Below are 22,269 nucleotides of genomic sequence, written 5' to 3' on the forward strand. Positions count from 1 at the left end.
ATTTGTAGGGTTTTTTAACATGAAATTGGTTCCGTAATCGACCTACCCAATGCATATTACACATAAAAGAGTCGAAATTACATCAAAAAATCGAAGCCCAACCCTTCTTCAAGCTTGATTTCGAATTTTCGATATTTTTTTTTTTTTGCTATTTGCAGTTTTGGTGGATTTTTGATATTTTTAAAAGTTTTGGGGGGTTTTATTATAAACCGCGAATAGCAATTTTGTGACCGCAAATAGCATTTCATTTTAATTTTCATTAGTAACGATCGAATTAAAAAAATGAAAAGAAATTAGAAAATAAAATTCAATTGCAATATATTATTAATGGAAGAATTGGGCCGAGGTCAAAAGTCCTCTATTAACTAACTAGGCCTTGTAGATTGTCAGGCCCAATACTGGTGAAGCAAATCGTTACATGAAACGGCGTCGTATTTGTTTTGTCATGCCCAAAATAAGCAAAGGAACTTCATTTCATAGAACAGAGAGAGAAACAGTTGCAGAGATCAGAGAGAGAGAGAGAGAGAGAGAGAGAGAGAGAGAGAGAGAGAGAGAGAGGAGAAATGAGTGTGGGTACGGCGTCGTATCTGGCTCGGCGAGCAGCACAGAAGGAGAGAGTTAGGATCCTCTACAGGCGAGCTCTAAAGGACACTCTCAATTGGGCCGTCCATCGCCACCTCTTCTACTCCGATGTAATTCTTCCTTTACGATTTATTTATGTACATTGTTTCAATTTCAAATCTCGATAAATAATTATCTATGTAAATCTATTATATAATCACAAGTATTTTTATGTTTTTTTTTTATCAGGCTGATGCTCTCAGAGAGAAGTTTGAGGCCAACAAACAAGTGGTTTGTTCTCTTCTCCAATTGATATTTTTTTTTTTAGGAACATTGTTTTTTCAGTTCAATTTTCTGATAATTCTCTCATCGATTTCGAAGAAAATGAATCTCATGCACATTTTTTCAAATATAAACATTAGGAAAATGGAATTATTGGTTAAAACTCAATAAATTAGTCACCTGTTTTCGATTACGAATTAAATTTTGTTGCTAATTGCTATGGTGCCTGTAGAAGGAAGTGTACTTATGTTCTCGTTACTGATGCATAGTGGATTTTGCGCCCCGATGTATCAGTAAACGAGAACAAATTTCATCATTTGAGAAATCATTAAAATTTTGTTTAATGTTATATTTTTAACCAAATAATATTTACCAACGCTCGAAAATGATTTTTATGTTGTTTATTACTATTATGGCCTTTCAGGCGGATGTTGATGTTATCGATAGAATGATAGACGCTGGTGAAACAACCTACAATAAATGGCGGCACCCCGATCCGTACATTGGTAACTACTAGGATTTTTAAATTGGTTCTTTTGTATTCAAATAATTGTGACATTAAAGAATGCATTCTTAGGGTTATTTCCAAGGGATAAGTAATTTTACATGCTGAGCTTTCTAGTTGTTTCTTGCTGCTGCTAGCAGCCTAGCACGTTTACTTAGAATAAGTGGATTGGCATTAATAGACGTATATCGAGCAAAATGATGCTTGCCTGTAATTTATAAATTATATAATGCAATTTAAGGTTAACTGGATAAGGTTACCTTCTAATAACTGATAGACGCAGTTCTGATTGACGTATACAATTGTAACGGGTATTTGTTTGGCCACGCATTTTGATTACTAATACTCGTTTTCCGGTGAATAGTTCCATGGGCTCCAGGTGGCACCAAATTTTGCCGAAACCCGACACCACCTCCTGGGGTAATTGATCTAAAACCTGTTTTCTTGTGCTTTTTCTCTCTCTCTCTCTGTCTCTCTTTTTTTTTTTTTTATTTATTTCAAAGAAATTATTTAGTTTGCTGTTCATCGAATTATGATCGTCTGTATGAAATTGCTCTCTTCTGTTTTTTCTCCTTGTTTCTCTTTTGGTCTTAAAATGTGGGCAAAGTTTAATTTTTTCATAGTTATATTTCCGTTCTGTCGTGGATGCTTAGCTGTATATTCTCATGTTTAAGGAATAATATCTTTTTGTGCTTAAATAATGTGATGGCATAAATTATGCACGATTCTTTATTTACACTTCTTTTCCTGTCTCGTAAGCACTTTGACTGTTTAGTTAGGGTTACTAGTTAGTTCTACCCTGGAATTTATGTTCCGTAACAATAGGGCTGTCGATAATTATTTTTCTTTCTTCGTCTACATTGATTAACAAGAACAATTAATATATTCTATAATGCAATGCTCCGTTTCATCTTGAGAATCGTGACTTTAAGCAATCGTATGTTATCTGATAAATTCCACAACTTATTTTTTTCTTGTTTCTGCAGATTGAGATAATCTACAACTTTGGCCGGGAAGACAATGACTGAAGTACAACGATTAGTCTTGAAAATAAATAAATAAAAGGTCAATAATCTCTTCTTACTCGACTTATTCTTACTATTTTCGTGGCACAGTGAGATGGGCGAGAGGAAAAAAAAAAAACTGGATAGAAAAACCTAATATCGAACTCGATTTTGATCATGTGGAGGCAGCTATGATGTTATATATTTGTTAAAAAAGAATTACGATTTACCACATTTATCGTAAAAATGCTGAGAAATTTGTACATAATAATAATGCAGGTTGTCAGTATAGAGAGGCGGGGAGTGATAATATCAACTGGTTCGTGTTGTTCGAGTTGGATCAATTTGTAGACCTTCGATTTTGGTATTGTTGATCAGCATTTCATTTCGATTCTCGAACTATCCCAAGTTCATTTTTTATTTTACCCTCATTTAAATCTGTAATATAAGTTTGTAATAACATCAATAAAGACACGTGCATAAAAAAACCTACCATTCATGTAAGATCTGCTAAGATATATTATTAGTTTTTTTTTTTAATTTAAAAAATCAAGTATTCTTCAACTGTAGCGATGCATAAAAGGTAAAAAAGAGAAGAAAATAAATAATAATAATAAAAAAAAAATAAAAAAAAAATTATTATTATTATTATTATTATTATTATTATTATTATTTAAAAAAGAAAAAAGAAAAAAAGCCAATGAGGTAAGTTTGGTGTGGATATGAGCAGCTGGTTGATGTGGCTGTACAATAACGACTCAATTAAAAAAGAATAGAGAAAAAAAAAGAAATAAAAAGTGGTGTCGATATATTGGTCTGAAATTCTTCATCTGAAAGACTGTAATGAAAATGGAGGTCTGTAGGGCCACGTCGATTTCTTGGGCAAACTCCATTTCTCCGCCTCACCATTTTCCCCAAACTTCCACAGTTCGTTACCTCTCTCTCTCTCTCTCTCTCTCTCTCTCTCTAGACTCTCTCTCTCTACAATTGTTTAATTTTTTTAATGCATTTTTCAAATTTAGTAGCCTTCTTGTTATATCTTCTTTTTTACAGGTATGGAAGTTTCAAAGAATGACATCTTTCTGTGTTAGGTCATCTCAGAAGGTAATGCACTAATTCTCTCTCTAGATTAAATTTAGACTAAAGAAGAATATGCTGAAAACTAAAGAATTCAACAGTTAAATTGCTTCAAAATGTAAATTGGTACAAAGTTTAACAATGGTTATATATACAGACAAGTTCCGGAATTTATTCGTGCAATGGGGCCGGTCAATAATCGCTTGTTTACTACGAGCATTCTTCATCTGCAATTTATTGAGTTAGGCAAACATATTTTACTAGCAATTTTTTTTTTTTACAGCAGGGAGATGAGATGATTGTTTCGGTAACCGGCGCCACGGGTTTCATCGGTAAACGATTGGTTCAAAGATTGCACGCAGGTACATTTTCCCACTTTCATATTTATCACTCAATTCATCATAAACAAATTTGAATTATTTTTGAAGTATATTTGACTTTGTTACACCTTCGGAATATGTGTAGATAATCACCGCGTGCGAGTTCTGACGCGCTCTAAGTCGAAAGCCTTATCGATTTTTCCGGGTAAGAAGGTAATGAAGCTATAAGTTAATTTTTCGTTCCTTTTCTTGATATCAAAATGACCAATTTATTCCCTTTTTTTTTCAAAGTTCATATTTTTTTTATTAAGTTTAATTTATTCATATATATAAATATACTAGTGAGGGAATTTCCGGGACTCATAATAGCAGAGGAAGCAGAGTGGAGAAACTGCATTCAAGGCTCGACAGCTGTCGTAAATCTCGCTGGATTGCCTATTAGTACCAGATGGTCACCCGATGTATGCTCGAATTTTATCGACTTCTTTTTTTCTAAGTTCAACCTAAGCTGTATTAAATTTATATCTATATATATTAATTTTCCGTTCGGATGTTGTTAAGATCAAGAAAGAGATCAAGGAAAGCAGGATCAAAGCAACTTCCAAAGTTGTCGATTTAATTAACGGTTCGCAAAACGAACGTCGCCCAAAGGTTCTGATCAGTGCAACAGCAGTCGGCTACTACGGTATGCATCGCTATATATATTATATTGCTACTAGGAAAATTACGGCCACCCCCGAGGTATGGCCAAATTACGAAAAAAACCCCTCTTGTTTGGGTAATTACAACCATCTCACCTTTTAAATATTTTTACATAAAATTTATGTAATTCGGTTATTTACCGAACCAAATCGTATATTCAGTTCGGTAAACGGTATGAAATGTAGGCGAACGGAAATTTCGGTTCGGTTTTACCAGTTTAACATCCCTAAATTTACCTGTGAAGAGGTTTTTTTGTAAGATAATACATAGTTGAGGGATGGTTGTAATTACCCAAACCAGAGGGGAGTTTTCGTAATTTGACAATAACTCAGGGGGTGGCCGTAATTTGCCCTATTGCTATATGAAATATCGTGACAACAAATTGAACAAGCTGCAATATGTAGTAGATTATTAAACATTTTTGTGTTTGTTGTTTCAGGCACTAGTGAAACGCGAGTCTTTGACGAGCAAAGTCCGTCGGGAAATGATTACCTAGCTGAGGCAAGTGATATTAATTTTTTTTAATACAAAATATTTTTAATGATTTGTTTAAATTAAATAGTCTAATTCGATTATTTTATGGTTGTCAGGTTTGTCGAGAATGGGAAGCATCGGCTTTAAGAGTCGACAAAGATGTTAGACTAGCGTTGATTCGTATTGGTGTTGTTCTTGGTAAAGAGGGCGGTGCTTTAGGTAACTTTTTACCATTCTTTACTACTTTCGGAATGCCGTTAATTTTCTAATGTCAAAGTTGGGAGATTTATATTTTACGTAATGATTATATTTTTAAAGTTGCAATTTGAATTGAAATGAACTCAACGAGTGATCGAGCTAACATAGGGGCACAGGGGGGGCCATGACCCCCATCGTTTCTAAAAAAACTAGTATTTTAAAATAGAAATTTATTATTTTTCGAGTACATAATGTATAAATTGGCATCTTTTGTTCGTAAAAACGGGTGTTTTTTTTAATTAATTCTTCATATTCGATACTGTCGAAATTGTAATTTATTGACGCCTTTTTGGAATCTCTTACAGCTAAAATGATACCCCTCTTCATGATGTTTGCTGGTGGGCCTTTGGGCACCGGAAAGCAATGGTAAAACTCTCTTAGGACTTGTTTGGCTGTTTGACGATTTCGTAAACAAAAAAAATATCAGATTTTAATAACTTACGTTTCCTTATTTTTTTCTTTGTCAGGTTTTCGTGGATTCATGTCGACGACTTAGTAAACTTGATCTACGAAGCTCTATCGAACCCTTCTTATAAAGGTGACGAAAAAAGTTTGTGAATTTGCATATAAGATTTCACACGTAGATCTCGTTTGGTCATAATCCTATATCGCCAACCAAACGAGGCCTTAGGAGATTATCAACACAAATACCGATATGCATTAGAATATTAATAAATTACGAAAACTGGTCGATTGGATTAAATTAATATTTAATATTATCTGGAATTTGAAAAAAAAAAAAACAGGAGTGATAAACGGTACAGCACCAAACCCCGTTCGACTATCGGAGATGTGCGATCAATTGGGGTCCGCTTTGGGAAGGCCCTCTTGGCTGCCTGTACCAGATATTGCCCTCAAAGCTGTTCTTGGTGAAGGTGCTTGTGTGGTAAGATTTAAATATTTAAAAATTAAAAAATTCTTAATTAAATATATATTAATATTATAAATATTTCCAATTAAAATAAAAATCAATTTCTTGGGGGTTATTATTATTATTAATATTATTATTTAATGCAGGTTCTTGAAGGACAAAAGGTGCTCCCAAAAAGGGCAAAGGAACTCAGTTTCTCATTCAAATATCCCTACATTAAAGATGCTCTCAGATCAATCATGTCTTGAGAGAAAAAATATTTGTATTTATTGTTTTATTTTAAATAAATAAATTGTTTTCTACATTTTTTTCTTAAATAAATAATTATGTTGCTGTGAAAATGTAGAATGTGAACTAATTATAAATTATATATCTTCGATTATACATAAAAATAAGCACATTGTTAGAGAATTATTCGAATAGTATTGTTTACATCGCTCGTATGATTTATAAGTTATCCGAGAGTCGTAATATTCCATGTCACCCAAAAAAAAAAAAAGAAAAAAAAAGAGAATAATCTAATAAATTTCGATTACACAGTGAATTTTTACATAACAATAGAAGTTATCAAGACAGGATGGCTAAAGACTCCATCACTAACACCAACACCAACTTAAAATAAAAAAAATAAAAAAGACAAATTATTTACAAGGATATAACCAAATAATTAAAATCCTTCAACCCTAAAATATCACACATACACACACACACACACACACACACACACACACACACAATATATATATATATATATATATATATATATATATATATATATATATTTTTTTTTTTAGAAGATTTCATAATTTAACTCAAAAGCAACACAATAATACAACTCCTCAATAATATTAACCATGAGTATTATTATTACCATTGCATGAAGAAGGAGAAGAAGATGCTGCATTATCCACCACCAAATAAGGCATCTTGTTAAAAGAAGAAGCAAGCTCACTGCTGATTCCAACAAACTCGTCCGAACGCGCCTTAAGTGTCTTTAACATGACCTCCGGATTGTGATTCATCGCCCGCAGCACATCCCCACAGGAAGCCCCCGGTACAGCGTCGTCCATCACAGCAAAGCTCTGTGGGCCGTCACTCTGCGAAACACGCACCACGCTCGGCCTACCAAACAGGTTGTGGACCCCACCTAACGCCTCCTCGTAGGCCCCTCCCAAAAACATCCCCAAGTAATAACCTCCATTCCCTTTTCCTCCCCCTTCTCCCAACTCGTGCAAACGCAAGCTCGATTTTCCACCGATGAACTTGTCGATTTTCCCATCACTGTCGCAAGTTAAGTCGGACAAGATCGCCTCTTTTTTAGGACTTTCGGTTAGCCTGTGGATTGGAATAATGGGGAATAATTGGCCGATGCCCCAAAAGTCGGGAATCGAAGTGAAAATCGAGAGATTCACATGGTATGTGCTAACGGGTTCAGGAAAGCCGATTTCTTTAAACATTAATTCGCAACGGGCATCAACTGCAGCCAGCTCTTCCATTCCCAAAGACCCTTTTTTGAACTGTTTGACACATCTCTCCTTCAACTGCTCTGCGTAATTCAACTGTTCGACACGTCTCTCCTTAAACTGCTCTGCGTAATTCAAACAAGATTCGTAGTCGTTTTTAGCTGCTGCTGCAGATAAATTTCGGTAATTAGCAAGAGCATCATCTTTCAATTGCTCCTCGAAATCAAGAGAAGAAATCTCCGGGGAATTACAGGAGCTTGTTGAATTCGAAACGGCTTCGAAGACTAAAATCGAGTGATGAGAAACGATTGCACGGCCACTTTCACTGCAAATGATGGGATGCTTTACACCTCTGCTGTCACATACACTACGAACGGATCGAACGACAGCCGAAGCATAATCTTGAAGAGTATAAGCAACCGAGTTTTTGGAATCCGAAGACTTAGAGCCGTCGTAATCAATACCAAGGCCGCCGCCTACATCAATAACTCCCATGTGGGCCCCAAGGCGGACTAATTCGCAGTATATTTGCGCAGCTTCATCGACAGCGTCGGCCAGTAAATTGGTTGAAGGAATCTGAGAGCCGATATGAAAATGCAGCATCCGCAAGCAATCGAGCATTTCATAGTCCCGTAATTTCTTCACAACTCGAAGAAGCTGCGATGTAGTTAACCCGAATTTGCCCTTTTCGCCTGAGGTAGAACCGAAATGGCCCGAATGCTTAGTCCTCAGCTTAGCACGGGCCCCAATTACGGGCCGGACACCTAGCTTCTTGCTGACTTCGATTACGATATCGAGCTCTTCTTCTTGCTCGAGAACAATTACAGTGTTTAAATGGAGCTTTTTCGCAACGAGAGCAAGAGATACGAACTCCACATCTTTGAAACCGTTGCATACCAATAGTGCATCGGGGCTTCCACTACAGAGGGAGCTCATCGCTAGGAGAAGCTCTGGTTTGGACCCGGCTTCGAGCCCGAAATTAAAGCCCGACCCGAATTTCACAATGTCTTCAACCACGAACTTGTCTTGATTGCATTTCACTGGGTAAACGCCCTGATAGTGAGAGTTGTATTTCTGGGATTCGATTGCTGAATCAAAGGAGGACTGGAGAGACTCGAGTCGATTTTTTAGCACGTCGGGAAAACGGACAACGAGCGGGAGCCCGAGCCCGTCGGAGGTTTCCGGGCCGGAGGCTTTTTTCACGACTTTGAGAAGATCGATCTCTTGGTGAGCTAGGGTTTGAGCGCCGTGAGGGCGGACGGAGATATTTCCGTTTGAATTGACCGTGAAGTAGGGCGCGCCCCACCCCTCCACCCGGTACAGCCGCGACGAGTCGGCCGGCGACCAGGCAGCGGCGGAATCAGAGGCGGCGGCGGCGGCGTCGACGCAGCAAGTGAGTGGAGGCATATCGTCTTCACCGATTTCTTCACGATGTATATACTTTTAGTTTTTTTCTGATGGGTTGGAAAATAATTTTCAAAAAAAAAAAAAAAAGGATTATATTATCTGTAACACCTGAAATGGAAGGATGGTAGTAGGCAGGTGGGGGTTTTGAAACCCGCCGAGGCCGGAGCCCCGGCTACCCCCTCAAAACGGAGCAAAAAAGCGATTCGGGTCACAACAAAACGGATCCTACGAGCTCGACTACAGGAACCCGATTTACCCACGCCTATCCCTCAGAAGAAGAAGAAGAAATTAAACACACACGGCGGCGGCGAGGAATTAAAATGGGATTCAGGAATTAATCAATACGAATTTTAATCCCACCATGCAGACGAATTGTTTTTAGATCAGAGAGTGGATGAACTTGCAGAGAGGGATTTGGTACGACGGAAACCTAACGGCGACGGGGGGAGTAAACGGCGACGGACGGATTCGGATTTGCTTAACGAGGATCGTGAAAGAGAGCGTGAATTGCATGACTGGCGAAATGGGAATTTATAGGGGAGAAGAGTGGGAAACGGGCCGGTTTTTTTGGACCGGTTTATATCGGGTTTTTCTTTTTTTATATATAGAATATTTTTTTTAATTTGGTTAGTGAAAAAGTATAGGGAAAATTGCAGCCACCCTCCTGACATATGATAAAATTACGAAAAACCCCCTATTGTTTGGATAATTACAGCAACCTCCCTTCTTTTAAATATTTTTACATAAAATTTATGTAATTCGGTTATTTACCGAACCAAATCGTATATTAAGTTCGGTAAGCAGTATGAAATGTTGGCGTACCGAAATTTCGGTTCGGTTTTATAAATTTAACATCCCTAAATTTACCGTTGAATGTGTTTTTTATAATACATTATTAAGAGAGGTATCTGTAATTACCTAAATAGGAGGGATTTTTTCTCATAATTTAACCATAACTAAGGGGATGACCGTAATTTGGCCAAAAGTATAATGTATTTGAATTTGGTAGGTTTGAAGGTGTCAAACTCTTCGTGGAGGGAAAAATTGAATCCAAAAAGTTTTTAGTTACCAATACTTAATTCATTTTTACTATTATATCCTCCATCGTAATTGTATATCCCACGTTTTCAAAAAAAAAATTCCGTCAAGATTTTTCTTTCAATCGCTTCTTTCAGCAGTAACGGCCCATCTCCCATTCTATCCGTAGCCGCTCTATTTCTTATTTCTACTACTGTCGCAACCTTACTTATTCTGACTTAAAATCGACGACAACCACCACTGAAATATTTGATTTCGGCGATGACGAAATTTAAAGCAATCGATCTACCTCCAACATTACGACAACAACCACCGACAAACTCTTCGACTATTCTAGCTCAAGGTTCTCTCTCTCTCTTTATGAGTACTATTTCCTATTATTGCATTTTATTGTCTTTTTTGTTATTTTTGTAGCTGTGTTTATAGTGGATTACGTTAATTTACAGTGACTTTCAATTTTTACCTTTGAGGAGGGAATTTTTCAATGGATTAAACTAACACCTCTTTGTCTTCTTTTTATGATGCTTGGACAGTGATATAATAGATTTTTGAAAAGTATTCTGCATTTAAAGGGGTCATGTCTGATATAAAATTTAAAATTAAGACTATCGTTCTAAGGAAATTTCATCGAGGGTTTTATCAAATAGCCCTTTCAGGGACATGGTCGGGCTTATCAACTTTCAATTGTTGCGTGGCGATAAACGAACCCACTTGATTTTTTATTTTTATTATCATTTTTCTTTAACATTATAAAAATCTAATTCGATTTTTTTGTCAAATTAAAACAAGCAGCATAAGAGATTTGATTTTGTTATAGAATAAAATTTATATTATATATATAAGATAGGCCTATATACGAAAAGTACTATGAATAAAATATTATTAATATAACTTATACTAGAAATCAAGAGAATAGTAAACCAAGGAGATAAAAGTTTGATTGGTAACGAAAGCTGTGATTATTTCCTCTGGCAGTTGATTCGAGTGGCATTGCTTGTAATACTTCTTCTATATACTTTAATACAATATAAATTTTATTCCACAACGCGTAATCAATAATGAAATGTATTCTCGAGTATGACATTGTTAAAACTATAGCAGGTTCCGTGAATATAATAGATGACTTTGGGATTATAACAATTGTGTTGCATAGTGATACCACTTTGCATATTAGAAATGCATTGATGTCCAGTGGATCAAATAAGAATCTACTGAGTTTTTAATGATGCGAGACGCAATGCATATCATTTAGAAACATTGGTTGAAAATATCGTGGATTACATATGTATGTTGACAGTATTGTTCACGAAAAGTTCGAAGCGACAACTTCTTGACTGTATTGTGTCCAAATTCGAGCTTTTGAATATTATATACTATTATTTCATGAAAACTTGTTAATCTCGATATACATGACATGATCGACTGAGTCATCCAAGAACTATGATGCGTATAATTGCGCAAAATACTAAATGACATACCACTAAAATATACAAAAATCTTGACGCGCACGGCCTGGATTCGAGTTGTGCACTCTCTTTTTTTATGCTCCATCGTGGATTCGGGTCGACAGCTAATTTGAGTGACATTTCGGAATCGTAATTTTAGTAAAAGGTCCTGATTTAATTGAATCTGCCACCCGATTATGAAACCGACTCGATACCATGACCAGTCCGACTATATACGAGCCCGGTTAAAGATTGAACTTCGAATCAATCTTCCTAGATATATATATATATATATATACTAGTCTTGGGCACCGCGCAAGGCGCGGTGGCAATGCCCAGTAAATGTAGTAATTAAAAAAGAATACCAATGCATTAACATATAATCTAAAATAATCTTTTTGCAACAGAATCACTCAAACAAAACCTTGTTGTAAAAGTATCAGGAACATCCAGCGCAACAGCGGAAGCAAAAAATATTACAAGCGAAAATTACAACAATCAGCAAGGACGAAATTTGCAGCAATGCACAAAACTTAGGTGGGGAGGAACGCGGAAGACTGAATAAACAAATTGAAGAATGAGACGCGAAAGAAATATGTTATATAAGCGTGTCGTAGACACAGGCTGCAGACACAGATTCAGCCAGCTGAATGAAAAATAAATAAATTCTGCATCAAATCTTCACCTGAAAATCAGCAGCCTTCTGAAATGCAACAATCTTGTGCACTAAACCGAAAGCTGATAAGACCTACACATGAACTCCAATTTTAGCATATTACAGAGAAACAAAACTAAAAACGAGAAGGAAAGAAGGAAGAAAGAAGCAAGATATATATAATTTCCAAAGGAAGTGAAGAAAGCTATCACCAATAGAAACCTGCCTAAGATCGGTAATAAACCAGCAAATGAGCCTAAATGGGAAAAATCCCTTCAAAACACATGGAATAGTTTAGGAAAAAGTGATATGCAATGTTTTATTAAGTTCCATATTTTAACTCCACCAGAAACACTCCTGTTATTCAAAACTGTAGAATAATTGGCCTCATTTATTCAGAGTCCAAAATATCAGACGTACTCAAATTGAATGAAGTACTCAAACAAGTTGCAGTCAATTAACAAAAAAGAATATAAAGAAAATTTGGTAAGGCTCGTAAATCAGAACAACTCAAATTAAACAAGTAGTAAAAGAAGTTGTGATGGAGAAGATACATCCACAACCATGAACATACAAACATAATTTCTCTACGACATAGGACATTTCTATATGCTGACGAACTAAAACACCATCAGAAAAGAAAATGGAGAAGGGAAAATTAAGCATATAGTAAATTTCGACAAATCACAAAACGCGAGACTGGAATTTAATAAGTAAAAATAAATTTTCTAATTTGTAGTTTGGTATCTTAGTTGTCCTCATTGTTGTTAACCTTTCCTGTGAGTTCTTTCATTTTAAATAAAATTTCAAAAAAAAAATTCGAAAATGGCCACAGTTGATCCTTTATCGGTTTGGCAACATTCGAAGTCGCATCAAGTCCTTCACGCACCAAACATAACTCAATAAATAACATATACAAAACAAAATTACGCTTTTTTTCATCATAATACAACAAGTCCGAACACAATTCGATTAATTACCTGTCGATATTCAACAATTGTTGACCCAAACAGTATCGAGTGGGCCCGCCAGATTGATCTTGGCAAGACAGTTAACGTGCACGATAGTGTATCACTAAACATCGAAGTTCCTAAATAACCTCGTCTTGCCATCTTCGATCATGCTGCCTTCTTTAAATTCGCCGGGGAACACCAGAAGCAAGCTAGAAAGCCTAAACAATTGATAGTAGACGATCAAGACCAGACTCCAAAAAATCAAATAACCCATAAAAAATAATATGGTATGAATATCAGTGAAGAAAAAAAAAGATTACAGAGCAAACAAACAGTGGAGTTGCCTCCCCTAAGAGAATATGTATATTACACGACAGCGGTGGAGAATCAAGGTCATTTAACCAACCTAAATTCGATGCCGACGAACTTCAATTTTGTTGCTCTTCTAGATCTTCCGCTACCACTCTTTTTGTTCGCCGGCGTCCTCCAAATCCAGAGGAATCTCAGATGAAAGAAACGCCGCAACATCGCAGTGTTGGATTCTTTGCATAAGCAAGGCTAAAGTTATAAAAATAATCAGGTTCATGTTTAAATCTTTACACTTACATTCTCCTCAAATATAAAAATTCCAAAGAATCAAGAGATTTTCCAACAAATAACCCAATATTTGCACTTAATATATTAGGTCACCTTCGCACAACAAAGGAAAGTGTTCAATTTATAAAAAAACTTGGAAGAACCATGCAATAAGAAATATTAAATGCGAACTCACATCAACGTCAAAAGCAGAAACTTCAGTAAGTGTTGCTACCGGCAGTTGAAGCTCATCACTGTGTCTTGTGTCTTTCATAGTCCAGAAGAGACTAATGCATATAGAAGGACAAATTAGGGTTTTGACCCAAATGTAGCACCTAAAACACATTTCAAATTAAACGACAACGAAAAAAAAATGTTAGCCTAAGAAAATGTTACCATCGCAACGTCGTACAGAATATCAACTTGTATGTTCTCACGCGAAGTGAGATTGCAAAAAAGGAAAACAAAATTGAACCATTTTAACTTCGTATAATCAGAGTGAAACAGAGCAAAAGAAATACTCAACAATTAATATTGAAATTATGAAAAATTGGAAAAAAAATCATTGTGTCTGTACACTAAATCCGGTAATGAAAACATGTTCGAATAAATCATTCCAGAATCAGGCTAATGACTAATCTATGTCTGGTACAGACTGATCATCCAAGAAACCCGCTCAACATACAAAACAGAAAAACAAAAATTGGTAAGGCCGACAAAAAACAAAAAGAAAAAAGGGCCATTATGTCCGAATACTTAAGAAGATGCCGTTTGGAGCAATAATTTAAGTACACTAATTGGTGGCAAGATAGAAACTATATTGAAATTTCGCAGGGGTAAATAAATTGTATAGCATATAGTCAATCCATTAGGCACAACTACTAACATAGCTAACATGTATTTTATCAGCAATAAACCAGCCAATATCTTGTGCCAATAGACAATTTCATCGATGACATTAATAATTTCTGATTAAGATAAGGTTGAACTCACCCGTCGAAGTTGTTCTTTTTACAAAAGTTTCTGAGGGCAACACACAAACTATTCACCCTCTTTGCACCTATACTGGTAATTTAAACCCAAAAAGCTCAAAATCAGGAAATTTAATTGTTGAAATTGTCCTTGAGTATATGAAATAATAGATTAAAAAAAGGACAAAGAAAAAGACATAAATTTCTTCAGGATGAAAAAAACATACACACAAAGAATGGAACAACAAAGACAATAAATTATTACCTGAAAGTGCTACGGCTGAAGTCGTGAAAATGAGCATCAACCTAGTTAAATCTAAAACATGTTGACCACGTAGATTGAAATTGGTATCAAAATAAATTAATAAACACATTAGTAATAACGGAAAGGAAAAAAGAAAACAACATAGATAAAGAAAATCAAACTCACATGGCAAGGGCCAAATTGTTGAGAAGCTGCTCAAGATCCTCAAAGAAAAGGGAAACAGCTTCGAATATAACATCTGGGTAAATATTCCAACATTACTCATGCATCTAAATGTCTAAAAGCGAAGCATCATATTATACTCTACGTATTCAAAGAGCATCAACATATTAATACTATCTTCTAAGGGGCTGCCTGAAAGTGCTGAGAGACAAAATGGACTTGAAAGGAAGTTGAGAATATATTATCCACATATATTAGTCTTATTCTTCAAAAACATCTAAACTTGTTCATCACAGACATCATTAGGCAAACAAGTGAAAAAAAAAACTTTTATGTTCAAACTGTATGAACAAATTTAATTTGCATTCACACTCGGCTCATTTTTCGTCTTCTTCTGCTTCGTCGTCTTCATAACCATCACTGTTCTTTTCTTGCATATAAATACATCATATATTATATTTAGAATGAGACAAATATAGAGCTATACATAGATTAACCATAGTTTATCTTCCCTATCAAATTGATTCCATTTAGCAAGTCAGAGAAACAACAAAAGTAACTCACGTGAGTCCCAGCAAACTGCAAAAGATTATCTTAAAAAAATTGAAAACTAACAATATTATCATGATATCAATTTTTAGTTTGTGAAAAACGAGCAAATCAAAGCATTAAAATTATAGGAAATAATACACCATTGAAGCAGACATGCATTTAGTAAGTAATAGAAGTTGCAATAATAAAATCCATTTACATAACTGCAAAATAAGTGCATTTACCTCATCATCTTCGTCATCATCCATTTCAAGTTCATCTCCATCAGCCTCCTAAAGCAAGGTAAATCAAAACGAAAAAATATAAATAAGTCGAATGGATAATACTTTATATTTAAAATTGGCAAAAAGAGAGCCAAGGAGCAGAAAACATACACCGAAAATATGTAAGATGATTTGTAGCTCTCCTCTCTCTCTCTGCCTTAGCTCGACTGCAAGCGTCGGTGGAGGTGACCGGAGGACCGACAGGAAGAGCAAAACAAGAGGGAAAAGTTTTATCGAACAAATCGGGAGCAAAAGAGCATAAAACCTGGCAAGTTGGTAGCAGAAAAGGGGTGGAGAAGAAGAGGAGGAAGATAATAGAATGAATGCCATGGGAATAGAAACTGGGAGAATTGGAGAAAAAGGTTGTGCACCCAAAAATTACGAGCCCACAAGTCAGAGTAATCCAATTGCGGATGAGATCGAAAGTGGAGAAGCCTGCAATTGGAGGAAAAAAAGGTGGGAACTGACGTTGGCGACAGGGGCGGTGGGCATCGAACGAAGCGGCGTCGGCGACGACGGTCATCGAACGAAGCGGCGGCTGCGTACGAGGCGGCGGTCAAAGTCAGGAATTGTAGGCCTGTGGATCATCCGTTGAAGCGGCGAAGAATTTTGAGAAAAAAAAAAAGGAAAAGAAAGAAGCACAGAGGTCGATCGTGCATATTCCAAAAGAAAAGAGGAAAGAAAATAAAGGCGCACGGTGAGTGGTGGATTACTACGAGACGACGCCGTTTCAGATTAAAAGGGGCAAAAAATAAAGCGTGGAAAATAGGGGGGCGGGCTTTGGGGGCCATAGAGATATATATATACTTAATATATATATATATATATATATATATATATATATATATATATATATATATATAGTATGAGTAATATTTCCAGCAAAACTAAGAAAACACTGGACTGTATAGCTTTTACTATACTAGGAAATTTTTTCTAAATAACAGAGCCAAAACTTCCCATTCGTACAACAATTCACAGGGTACTATATAATACGAGTAAACGACTAATGTCAGGACAAAAGAAATGAATATTTGATGAAAACACAATTCATGTTCAAGTTCACGGCTTCGAAAATACACAAAATCGAATAGCCAATAAGCTCACGGCTCCATAAGCTCTTATTTAGCAAGAAAAAAAAATCTAATTCTATAAAATATAGCACAAGGTACGAGGGATTCAGTGTGAAAACAATAAAACGTAAAAAAACGTCAATGTTGAAGAATAATCATAGTACAACATGGTCACTAAAAACAGCCACAATTGAAATTTCTTACCATTCTGAAATGAAATTTAATTACTGGCTTTTTTTCCTAGTCAGCTCTGGACTGGCCAGCTCGTGAAGATAAAATAATTCCGACAATAAGACCATAGAGCGCCAAAGCTTCAGCAAAAATGAGAATAAGAATCATCCCGACAAATAGCTTTGGTTGCTGAGCATTAGCCCTGTAATTAAAATCGCACGTTGATTATAAGAAAAGCAAAAAAAAAAAAGGAAACAAAGAAAACACAAAGTTCAATTGCGAAATTCCAAATCGGCATAAGTTGAACAAACTTTGAAATATCTAATAACAATGAAAGTATGTGATCTTATTCATATTTGTTTTCGGTCCTTCATATAAGACCATATTAAGCACATCTTATTTCAAAATATTTTCTTATTTGGTAAAACGAGGATAAAAAAAAAATCAAAAGTTGTCAGTTTCTGAGTCAACTCAGCCAGATTTCTATATGTCAATACAAGGAAAGTATTCTATATGCTTATGCAAGACCATATTTGATCGACTGATAATTCTTATTACAAATTTTATTCACCAACAAGCGACAGAGGGTGGATAGTAATTAACAATAAAAAAGGCCGACGAAAATTCATTCCGTAACAGAACACTGGTTTGATTTCAAAACCGGACCTCACTAATCTTGAACAGCTTCATACACAACTACCGATTTAATCTAGTGAATCATAAAGCCATTTCTAATTGAGTCCAGCTTTTCTTTTTTCAGAAACCAGAAACATCTGCCATCGAGGCTCGGGATACCAAACATGCTATCGACCTATAATTTCATTTAATTTCACTACAACATTTGAACTAGAAACACAAAATAAAATTAAAGTCACCTCGTTAAACTATATCGAAATCAAGCCCTAATTATCAAACTCAAGCCTAAAGTTCAAGTTAGTACAGGCGATAATGCTACTTCCGCAACAAAGTAGCATCCCTACCACTAACAGTCTCATAAGCAAAATTAAAAAAAAAAATCAAGTTTCAATATTAAGATAGTATAAAATCCGCTAATTCATACCTAACACCAGCATCTCCGACAATCCCAATAGCCATTCCAGCAGCAAGTCCAGCAAGGCCACAAGACAAGCCAGACGAGAGATGTGCGTAACCATCGAAAAGGTAATAAGATTTGGCTTTAGGGTTAATACCCGTGCTGATAATTACAGCAATAATCAAACCGTAAATACCCAAAACACCAGCCATGACAACTGGCACAATCGACTTCATAACGAGCTCCGGCCTCATTACCCCCATCGACGCCACACCGACGCCACTCTTTGCTGTCCCGTAAGCCGCACCCATGCCTATACAAACAAAAATCAAATTAAATAAAGATCCAATGAGATTACATATAAATAAATCAGCAAAATATAATTGAAAATCTAAGATCAAAGATTTTATGAGAAGTATTGAGAACAGCAGATTTTGAATAAGTACTTCATATAATCTTTTCAATTTTCATATAATCTTAATGACATGGAGAAAAACTTTAAACACGGAATATCAACTTCAGCAAAAGGGAATCCGAATTTCGAAGTACAAAATTGTAGTCAACTTCAGCTGAAAAAACACCATATATTAATTAAAAAAATAAAATAAAAGCCAGATCATGAAATCAGACATCACAAATTAAGAAAAACTCGGCGAATAACATCCAGATCAGCAATAAATACGTACGAGAATAAGAACTAAAGCGAAAAAGAAAAAAAAAACACGCTGTATTTGGGGGAACTCATGGGAAAACAATCACAACGCAGCAAAATGTGTACTTAAATAACTATCAGAATTACAGACAACAAAATCAAATAATCAGCAAATATAAGAGCAATTGAATCGAGATCAAAAAAATTTACAGGAGAAGACGAGGGCCGCGGCGGCGCCGAGGAAGCCGAAGAACGGGGCAGTTTCATCGCCGCTGAAGGTCGAAGACATTATTTCCGATCGAAATTACTTCTGAATTTCGATTTATTCAGTCTTCTGCTAGGGTTCAGATTTTAGATCTTACTCTTCTCTCTCTATATTTCTCTCTCTCCTCTCTCTCTCTCTCTCTCTCTCTCTCTCTCCGTGTGTTTGTGTTTGTGTGTGGATATTGGTGTAGAAAGAGGAGCTGATATTATTGAACGACACACATCGTTAAACACGTGGCTTATTTGATTTTCAATTATTTTTTGGGCTTTTTGGGTATTTAAAGCCCACTATAATAAGTGCTACTCATTTAGAGGGCCCAATTAACAAAAGTTTTTAAACAATATTTAAAAAGATTTGTTTTACAATTCACTCTAGATATGTAGAGCAATATAAGTTTTGTTGAAGTAGTTAGAGCATCTCCAACCCGACACCATAACACCATTTTTTCATCTAGTTTAGGTGTTTTTAGCCTCCCATCCAAAATTCCTATATCACCATTACACCTAAAATTATAGAGATTTGGTTTTAGCCTCCAACCGTGGTCAACCCCCATATCACCAAATACTCAAATCCTATTTTTCCACCAAATTTTTTGGTGAAGAAATTTTCATCTCCCACCGGTCCACCATTTTCCTATTTTTTCCACCAAATCCTATTTTTCCTACCAAATATAGAGGTGAAAATAGGATTTGCCGTAATTAACACCATTTTATTAAGTAGCATATAAAATGACGATTTTAACTAATTGCACCTGATTACCAACTTATTAGCATATTTATCGTAAATACATTGGTATTAATTATTAAATTAGTTTTTAAAATATAAATACATTTGTTATTATTAACAAAACATTAACTCTAAATATATAAATATGCTTATTTTTAATTAATTTATTTATTTTGTTGGTATCAATGTTTATTAGTTCATTTATTTACTTAACTAATACGCTAATTGCTATTAATAAAATACAATAAGCAACAATAAAATAATTAACAAAACACACTTTAATTGATGAAATACATGATGGAGCATTTAAATTGAAATACATAGCTCATAAAATAACAAACAACATAACATGATAACAAAACATGATAAACAATTTTTTAAGATTAATAACATAATTTTTAAATTATTTAGTTGAGAAAATTTATTACTTAGCATTGGTTCTATAATTAATATTTACGAAATAAAATATTATAAAATTACGATTAACATTAGATTTATAATTTTGGGGTATATATGGTGAAATGCCATTGGAGACCAAACCAAATTACATTTCCTATAAGTGGTGAAATGGTGAAATATTATTATTTTAATATTTGGTCTAAAATTTGGTGATACCCATTGGAGACCAAAACCACCATTTTTCCACTAAAAATGGTGGAAGAGTAAAATGGTGTGCTACCGGTGGGAGATGAACCCATTTTTTCACCACCATAAATAGGATTTGGTGAAAAAATGGTGAAATCGGTTGGAGATGCTCTTAGAGCCATAATATTAATATTTTCCTAAAAAAAAAAAAACGCCATAATATTAATATTACTACTTCAAAATCAAAGTTTTGTCTCACGGAATATTAGAGAAATTAATGCAAGTCATCATACAAATTAGTTTTTAGAATAGTTCTATTTAGCAAACCGCCGTTGCATATAGCAAAACTAGATGATAGCTTCCTTCCTGGAAATACAATAAATAAGAAACATGCAGTCAAATTTCGATGACTACGTATTAGGGGTGCAAGTTGGAACGGATTTTCCAATTTCTGTCGGTTCCGATTTTGGAACAATCTTTTTCATTCTGACTTCTGAAATTCCGATTTCCGAAATTTTCCGATTTTTTTTTATTGGAATTGGGATTATATAAAATAAATTTGAAATTTCCGATTTACGATTCGATTTAATTCCGAAATTAATTCCGAAAAATTTCGATTTTCTTTCCGAAAAATACACTTATAAATAGTATCTATTATATAATACTTATTTTCCGAAAAATACACCTATAAGTTTTGTTTTAGGATTTTGACATAATGAATTGTTGTTAGGAAGTTTTATTGGATATTATGTTGTGTTTATTTTTATTTATTTTTTTGAACTAAATTTAATAGTTATTAGTTTTACTTTTATCGCCGTGGATGCTCTTATTTTCGAAAAATTATGAACATTTTAGAAAATTTCGGCTAAGTTTTGAAATTTTGAAGCTTATGTGATTTCCGATTTTTTTCCGAAATTTCCGAGCCTTTTGGAATTAGAATGAATTTTCAGATTCCAAAAATTTTGGAATTGGAATTGGAATTGGAATTGATTTTGTACTTCCGATTTTTTTTGGAAATTTTCCGAAAAGGCTAATTCTGATCCAATCCATCCGCTTTCACCCCCTACTACGTATCAATCTGTTGTTTTGCAATGGATAGTAAGTTCTACGTGTATGTGTTTGAAATTTGTATACCAAACAAGAAAAATAATAAACATGCCAAAATGGAAAGAACACACATACTGTAGCAATAGTCGACCGGTTGCAGCATAAAAAATGGGAATCAAACATTGTGGGCATATATAGTGGCTGTACACACAACTTCTCAGCCATGCATATATCGTGGATGGAACATATGTCCACAACGAGGGAGCCGAACAAAAGCCAAAATGGATGGAACATTGCGGACCGGACTAACCGCCGGTTCGCGGTTGAACCGGTTGGACTGGCCGGTCTGGTCCGGTTTTCAAAACATTGATTTTTCTAATTAGGACTTTCGTGATTCGAAATAAAAATATTTTTCTAAATGACTAATCTGTTTAATCACCATGAACAATAACAGATCCTGTGCTCTAAACAGTAGCAAATAATGCATTTGGAAGCTGACAAAACAACAAAAGGCCATTCATCATATTAATTTGCACAATTTTGGAGACAAAAAAAAAAAAAAAAACATCATTCATCATAAGTTATGACATTCTCCATCAAAACATCGTTCGAAAAGATTGTTCGAAAATAACTACCCCATGTTAGCTAAAATATTAGTAGCTCCATTAACATCCGTACAGCAAAAGTGGAGCTCGAACTTGTCAAATTTCTCCATCATCAACTTGAGGAGCCAGTGCAGCTGCTTGAATCACCACTTGCTTGCTAAAACAAGAAAAGAACATTAGTGCATGTGTCTCTTCACATCATACTTAGCTGACATGGTTGTAAACAAGGTCCCACATCACATAGTTTATTCCATTTTCAACGGAAAAAAAAAGAACAAAAAAAAAACAACTTCAACTTGCAAAGAAGA

The 22,269-nt window shown here is 35.1% G+C and overlaps 4 protein-coding genes and 1 long non-coding RNA gene across 8 annotated transcripts; 2 read left to right on the forward strand and 3 right to left on the reverse strand.

The window, feature by feature from the left end:
* Nucleotides 1-413: 413 nt before the first annotated feature.
* LOC105954600 (NADH dehydrogenase [ubiquinone] 1 beta subcomplex subunit 9) lies at nt 414-2,916 on the forward strand. 2 transcript variants are annotated; one of them, XM_088812766.1, is made up of 7 exons: nt 448-501; nt 543-692; nt 811-852; nt 1,268-1,349; nt 1,713-1,768; nt 2,335-2,413; nt 2,632-2,916. In XM_088812766.1, exons 2-6 carry the CDS (start codon nt 564-566, stop codon nt 2,374-2,376), a joined length of 351 nt encoding a protein of 116 aa, XP_088668892.1. In that variant the 5' UTR covers nt 448-501; nt 543-563; the 3' UTR covers nt 2,377-2,413; nt 2,632-2,916. The 2 variants fall into 2 exon arrangements, with proteins under 2 accessions (XP_012833719.1, XP_088668892.1); XM_012978265.2 differs by having other exon boundaries at nt 414-692.
* Nucleotides 2,917-3,054: 138 nt separating this feature from the next.
* On the forward strand, nt 3,055-6,446 carry SULA (NAD(P)-binding Rossmann-fold superfamily protein). Of its 2 annotated transcripts, none has more exons than XM_012978263.2 (12): nt 3,055-3,279; nt 3,406-3,456; nt 3,713-3,791; nt 3,895-3,954; nt 4,092-4,210; nt 4,311-4,434; nt 4,891-4,952; nt 5,042-5,144; nt 5,489-5,549; nt 5,651-5,721; nt 5,930-6,069; nt 6,201-6,446. In XM_012978263.2, the coding sequence occupies exons 1-12, from the start codon at nt 3,196-3,198 to the stop codon at nt 6,300-6,302; spliced, it is 1,056 nt and encodes a 351-aa protein (XP_012833717.2). In that variant the 5' UTR covers nt 3,055-3,195; the 3' UTR covers nt 6,303-6,446. The 2 variants fall into 2 exon arrangements, with proteins under 2 accessions (XP_012833717.2, XP_012833718.2); XM_012978264.2 differs by having other exon boundaries at nt 3,105-3,279; nt 3,716-3,791.
* Nucleotides 6,447-6,562: 116 nt separating this feature from the next.
* LOC105954601 (arginine decarboxylase) lies at nt 6,563-9,416 on the reverse strand. Its single transcript, XM_012978266.2, has one exon. The coding sequence runs from the start codon at nt 8,922-8,924 to the stop codon at nt 6,903-6,905; it is 2,022 nt and encodes a 673-aa protein (XP_012833720.2). The 5' UTR covers nt 8,925-9,416; the 3' UTR covers nt 6,563-6,902.
* A 2,631-nt stretch (nt 9,417-12,047) lies between these two features.
* LOC105957935 (uncharacterized) lies at nt 12,048-14,776 on the reverse strand. Of its 2 annotated transcripts, none has more exons than XR_016029899.1 (5): nt 14,585-14,776; nt 13,788-13,926; nt 13,422-13,557; nt 13,043-13,233; nt 12,048-12,155 (listed from the first exon to the last, which is right to left on the reverse strand). It is a non-coding gene; the product is annotated as an uncharacterized LOC105957935 (long non-coding RNA). The 2 variants fall into 2 exon arrangements; XR_001172781.2 differs by having other exon boundaries at nt 13,788-13,878; nt 14,585-14,773.
* A 2,040-nt stretch (nt 14,777-16,816) lies between these two features.
* Nucleotides 16,817-19,219, reverse strand: LOC105954602 (V-type proton ATPase 16 kDa proteolipid subunit). The gene is made up of 3 exons (XM_012978267.2): nt 18,944-19,219; nt 18,109-18,394; nt 16,817-17,250 (listed from the first exon to the last, which is right to left on the reverse strand). Exons 1-3 carry the CDS (start codon nt 19,020-19,022, stop codon nt 17,118-17,120), a joined length of 498 nt encoding a protein of 165 aa, XP_012833721.1. The 5' UTR covers nt 19,023-19,219; the 3' UTR covers nt 16,817-17,117.
* Nucleotides 19,220-22,269: the final 3,050 nt, after the last annotated feature.

Source organism: Erythranthe guttata, chromosome 14, assembly GCF_056151865.1.
Source record: "Erythranthe guttata isolate IM_541 chromosome 14, IM_541, whole genome shotgun sequence".
NCBI classification, from domain to species: domain Eukaryota; kingdom Viridiplantae; phylum Streptophyta; class Magnoliopsida; order Lamiales; family Phrymaceae; genus Erythranthe; species Erythranthe guttata.

Bases quoted from the DNA above. Each gene is read 5' to 3' on its own strand.
- LOC105954600 (XM_012978265.2), top strand. From the start codon at position 564: ATGAGTGTGGGTACGGCGTCGTATCTGGCTCGGCGAGCAGCACAGAAG. The intron at 693-810 runs GTAATTCTTCCT...TTTTTTTATCAG, and splicing joins GCCACCTCTTCTACTCCGAT to GCTGATGCTCTCAGAGAGAA. The intron at 1,769-2,334 runs GTAATTGATCTA...TTGTTTCTGCAG, and splicing joins ACCCGACACCACCTCCTGGG to ATTGAGATAATCTACAACTT.
- LOC105954602 (XM_012978267.2), bottom strand. From the start codon at position 19,022: ATGTCTTCGACCTTCAGCGGCGATGAAACTGCCCCGTTCTTCGGCTTC. The intron at 18,395-18,943 runs GTAAATTTTTTT...TTGTTTGTATAG, and splicing joins CGCGGCCCTCGTCTTCTCCT to GCATGGGTGCGGCTTACGGG. The intron at 17,251-18,108 runs GTATGAATTAGC...TTTTAATTACAG, and splicing joins GTCGGAGATGCTGGTGTTAG to GGCTAATGCTCAGCAACCAA.
- LOC105954601 (XM_012978266.2), bottom strand. From the start codon at position 8,924: ATGCCTCCACTCACTTGCTGCGTCGACGCCGCCGCCGCCGCCTCTGAT.
- SULA (XM_012978263.2), top strand. From the start codon at position 3,196: ATGAAAATGGAGGTCTGTAGGGCCACGTCGATTTCTTGGGCAAACTCC. The intron at 4,435-4,890 runs GTATGCATCGCT...TTGTTGTTTCAG, and splicing joins AACAGCAGTCGGCTACTACG to GCACTAGTGAAACGCGAGTC. The intron at 5,145-5,488 runs GTAACTTTTTAC...AATCTCTTACAG, and splicing joins TAAAGAGGGCGGTGCTTTAG to CTAAAATGATACCCCTCTTC.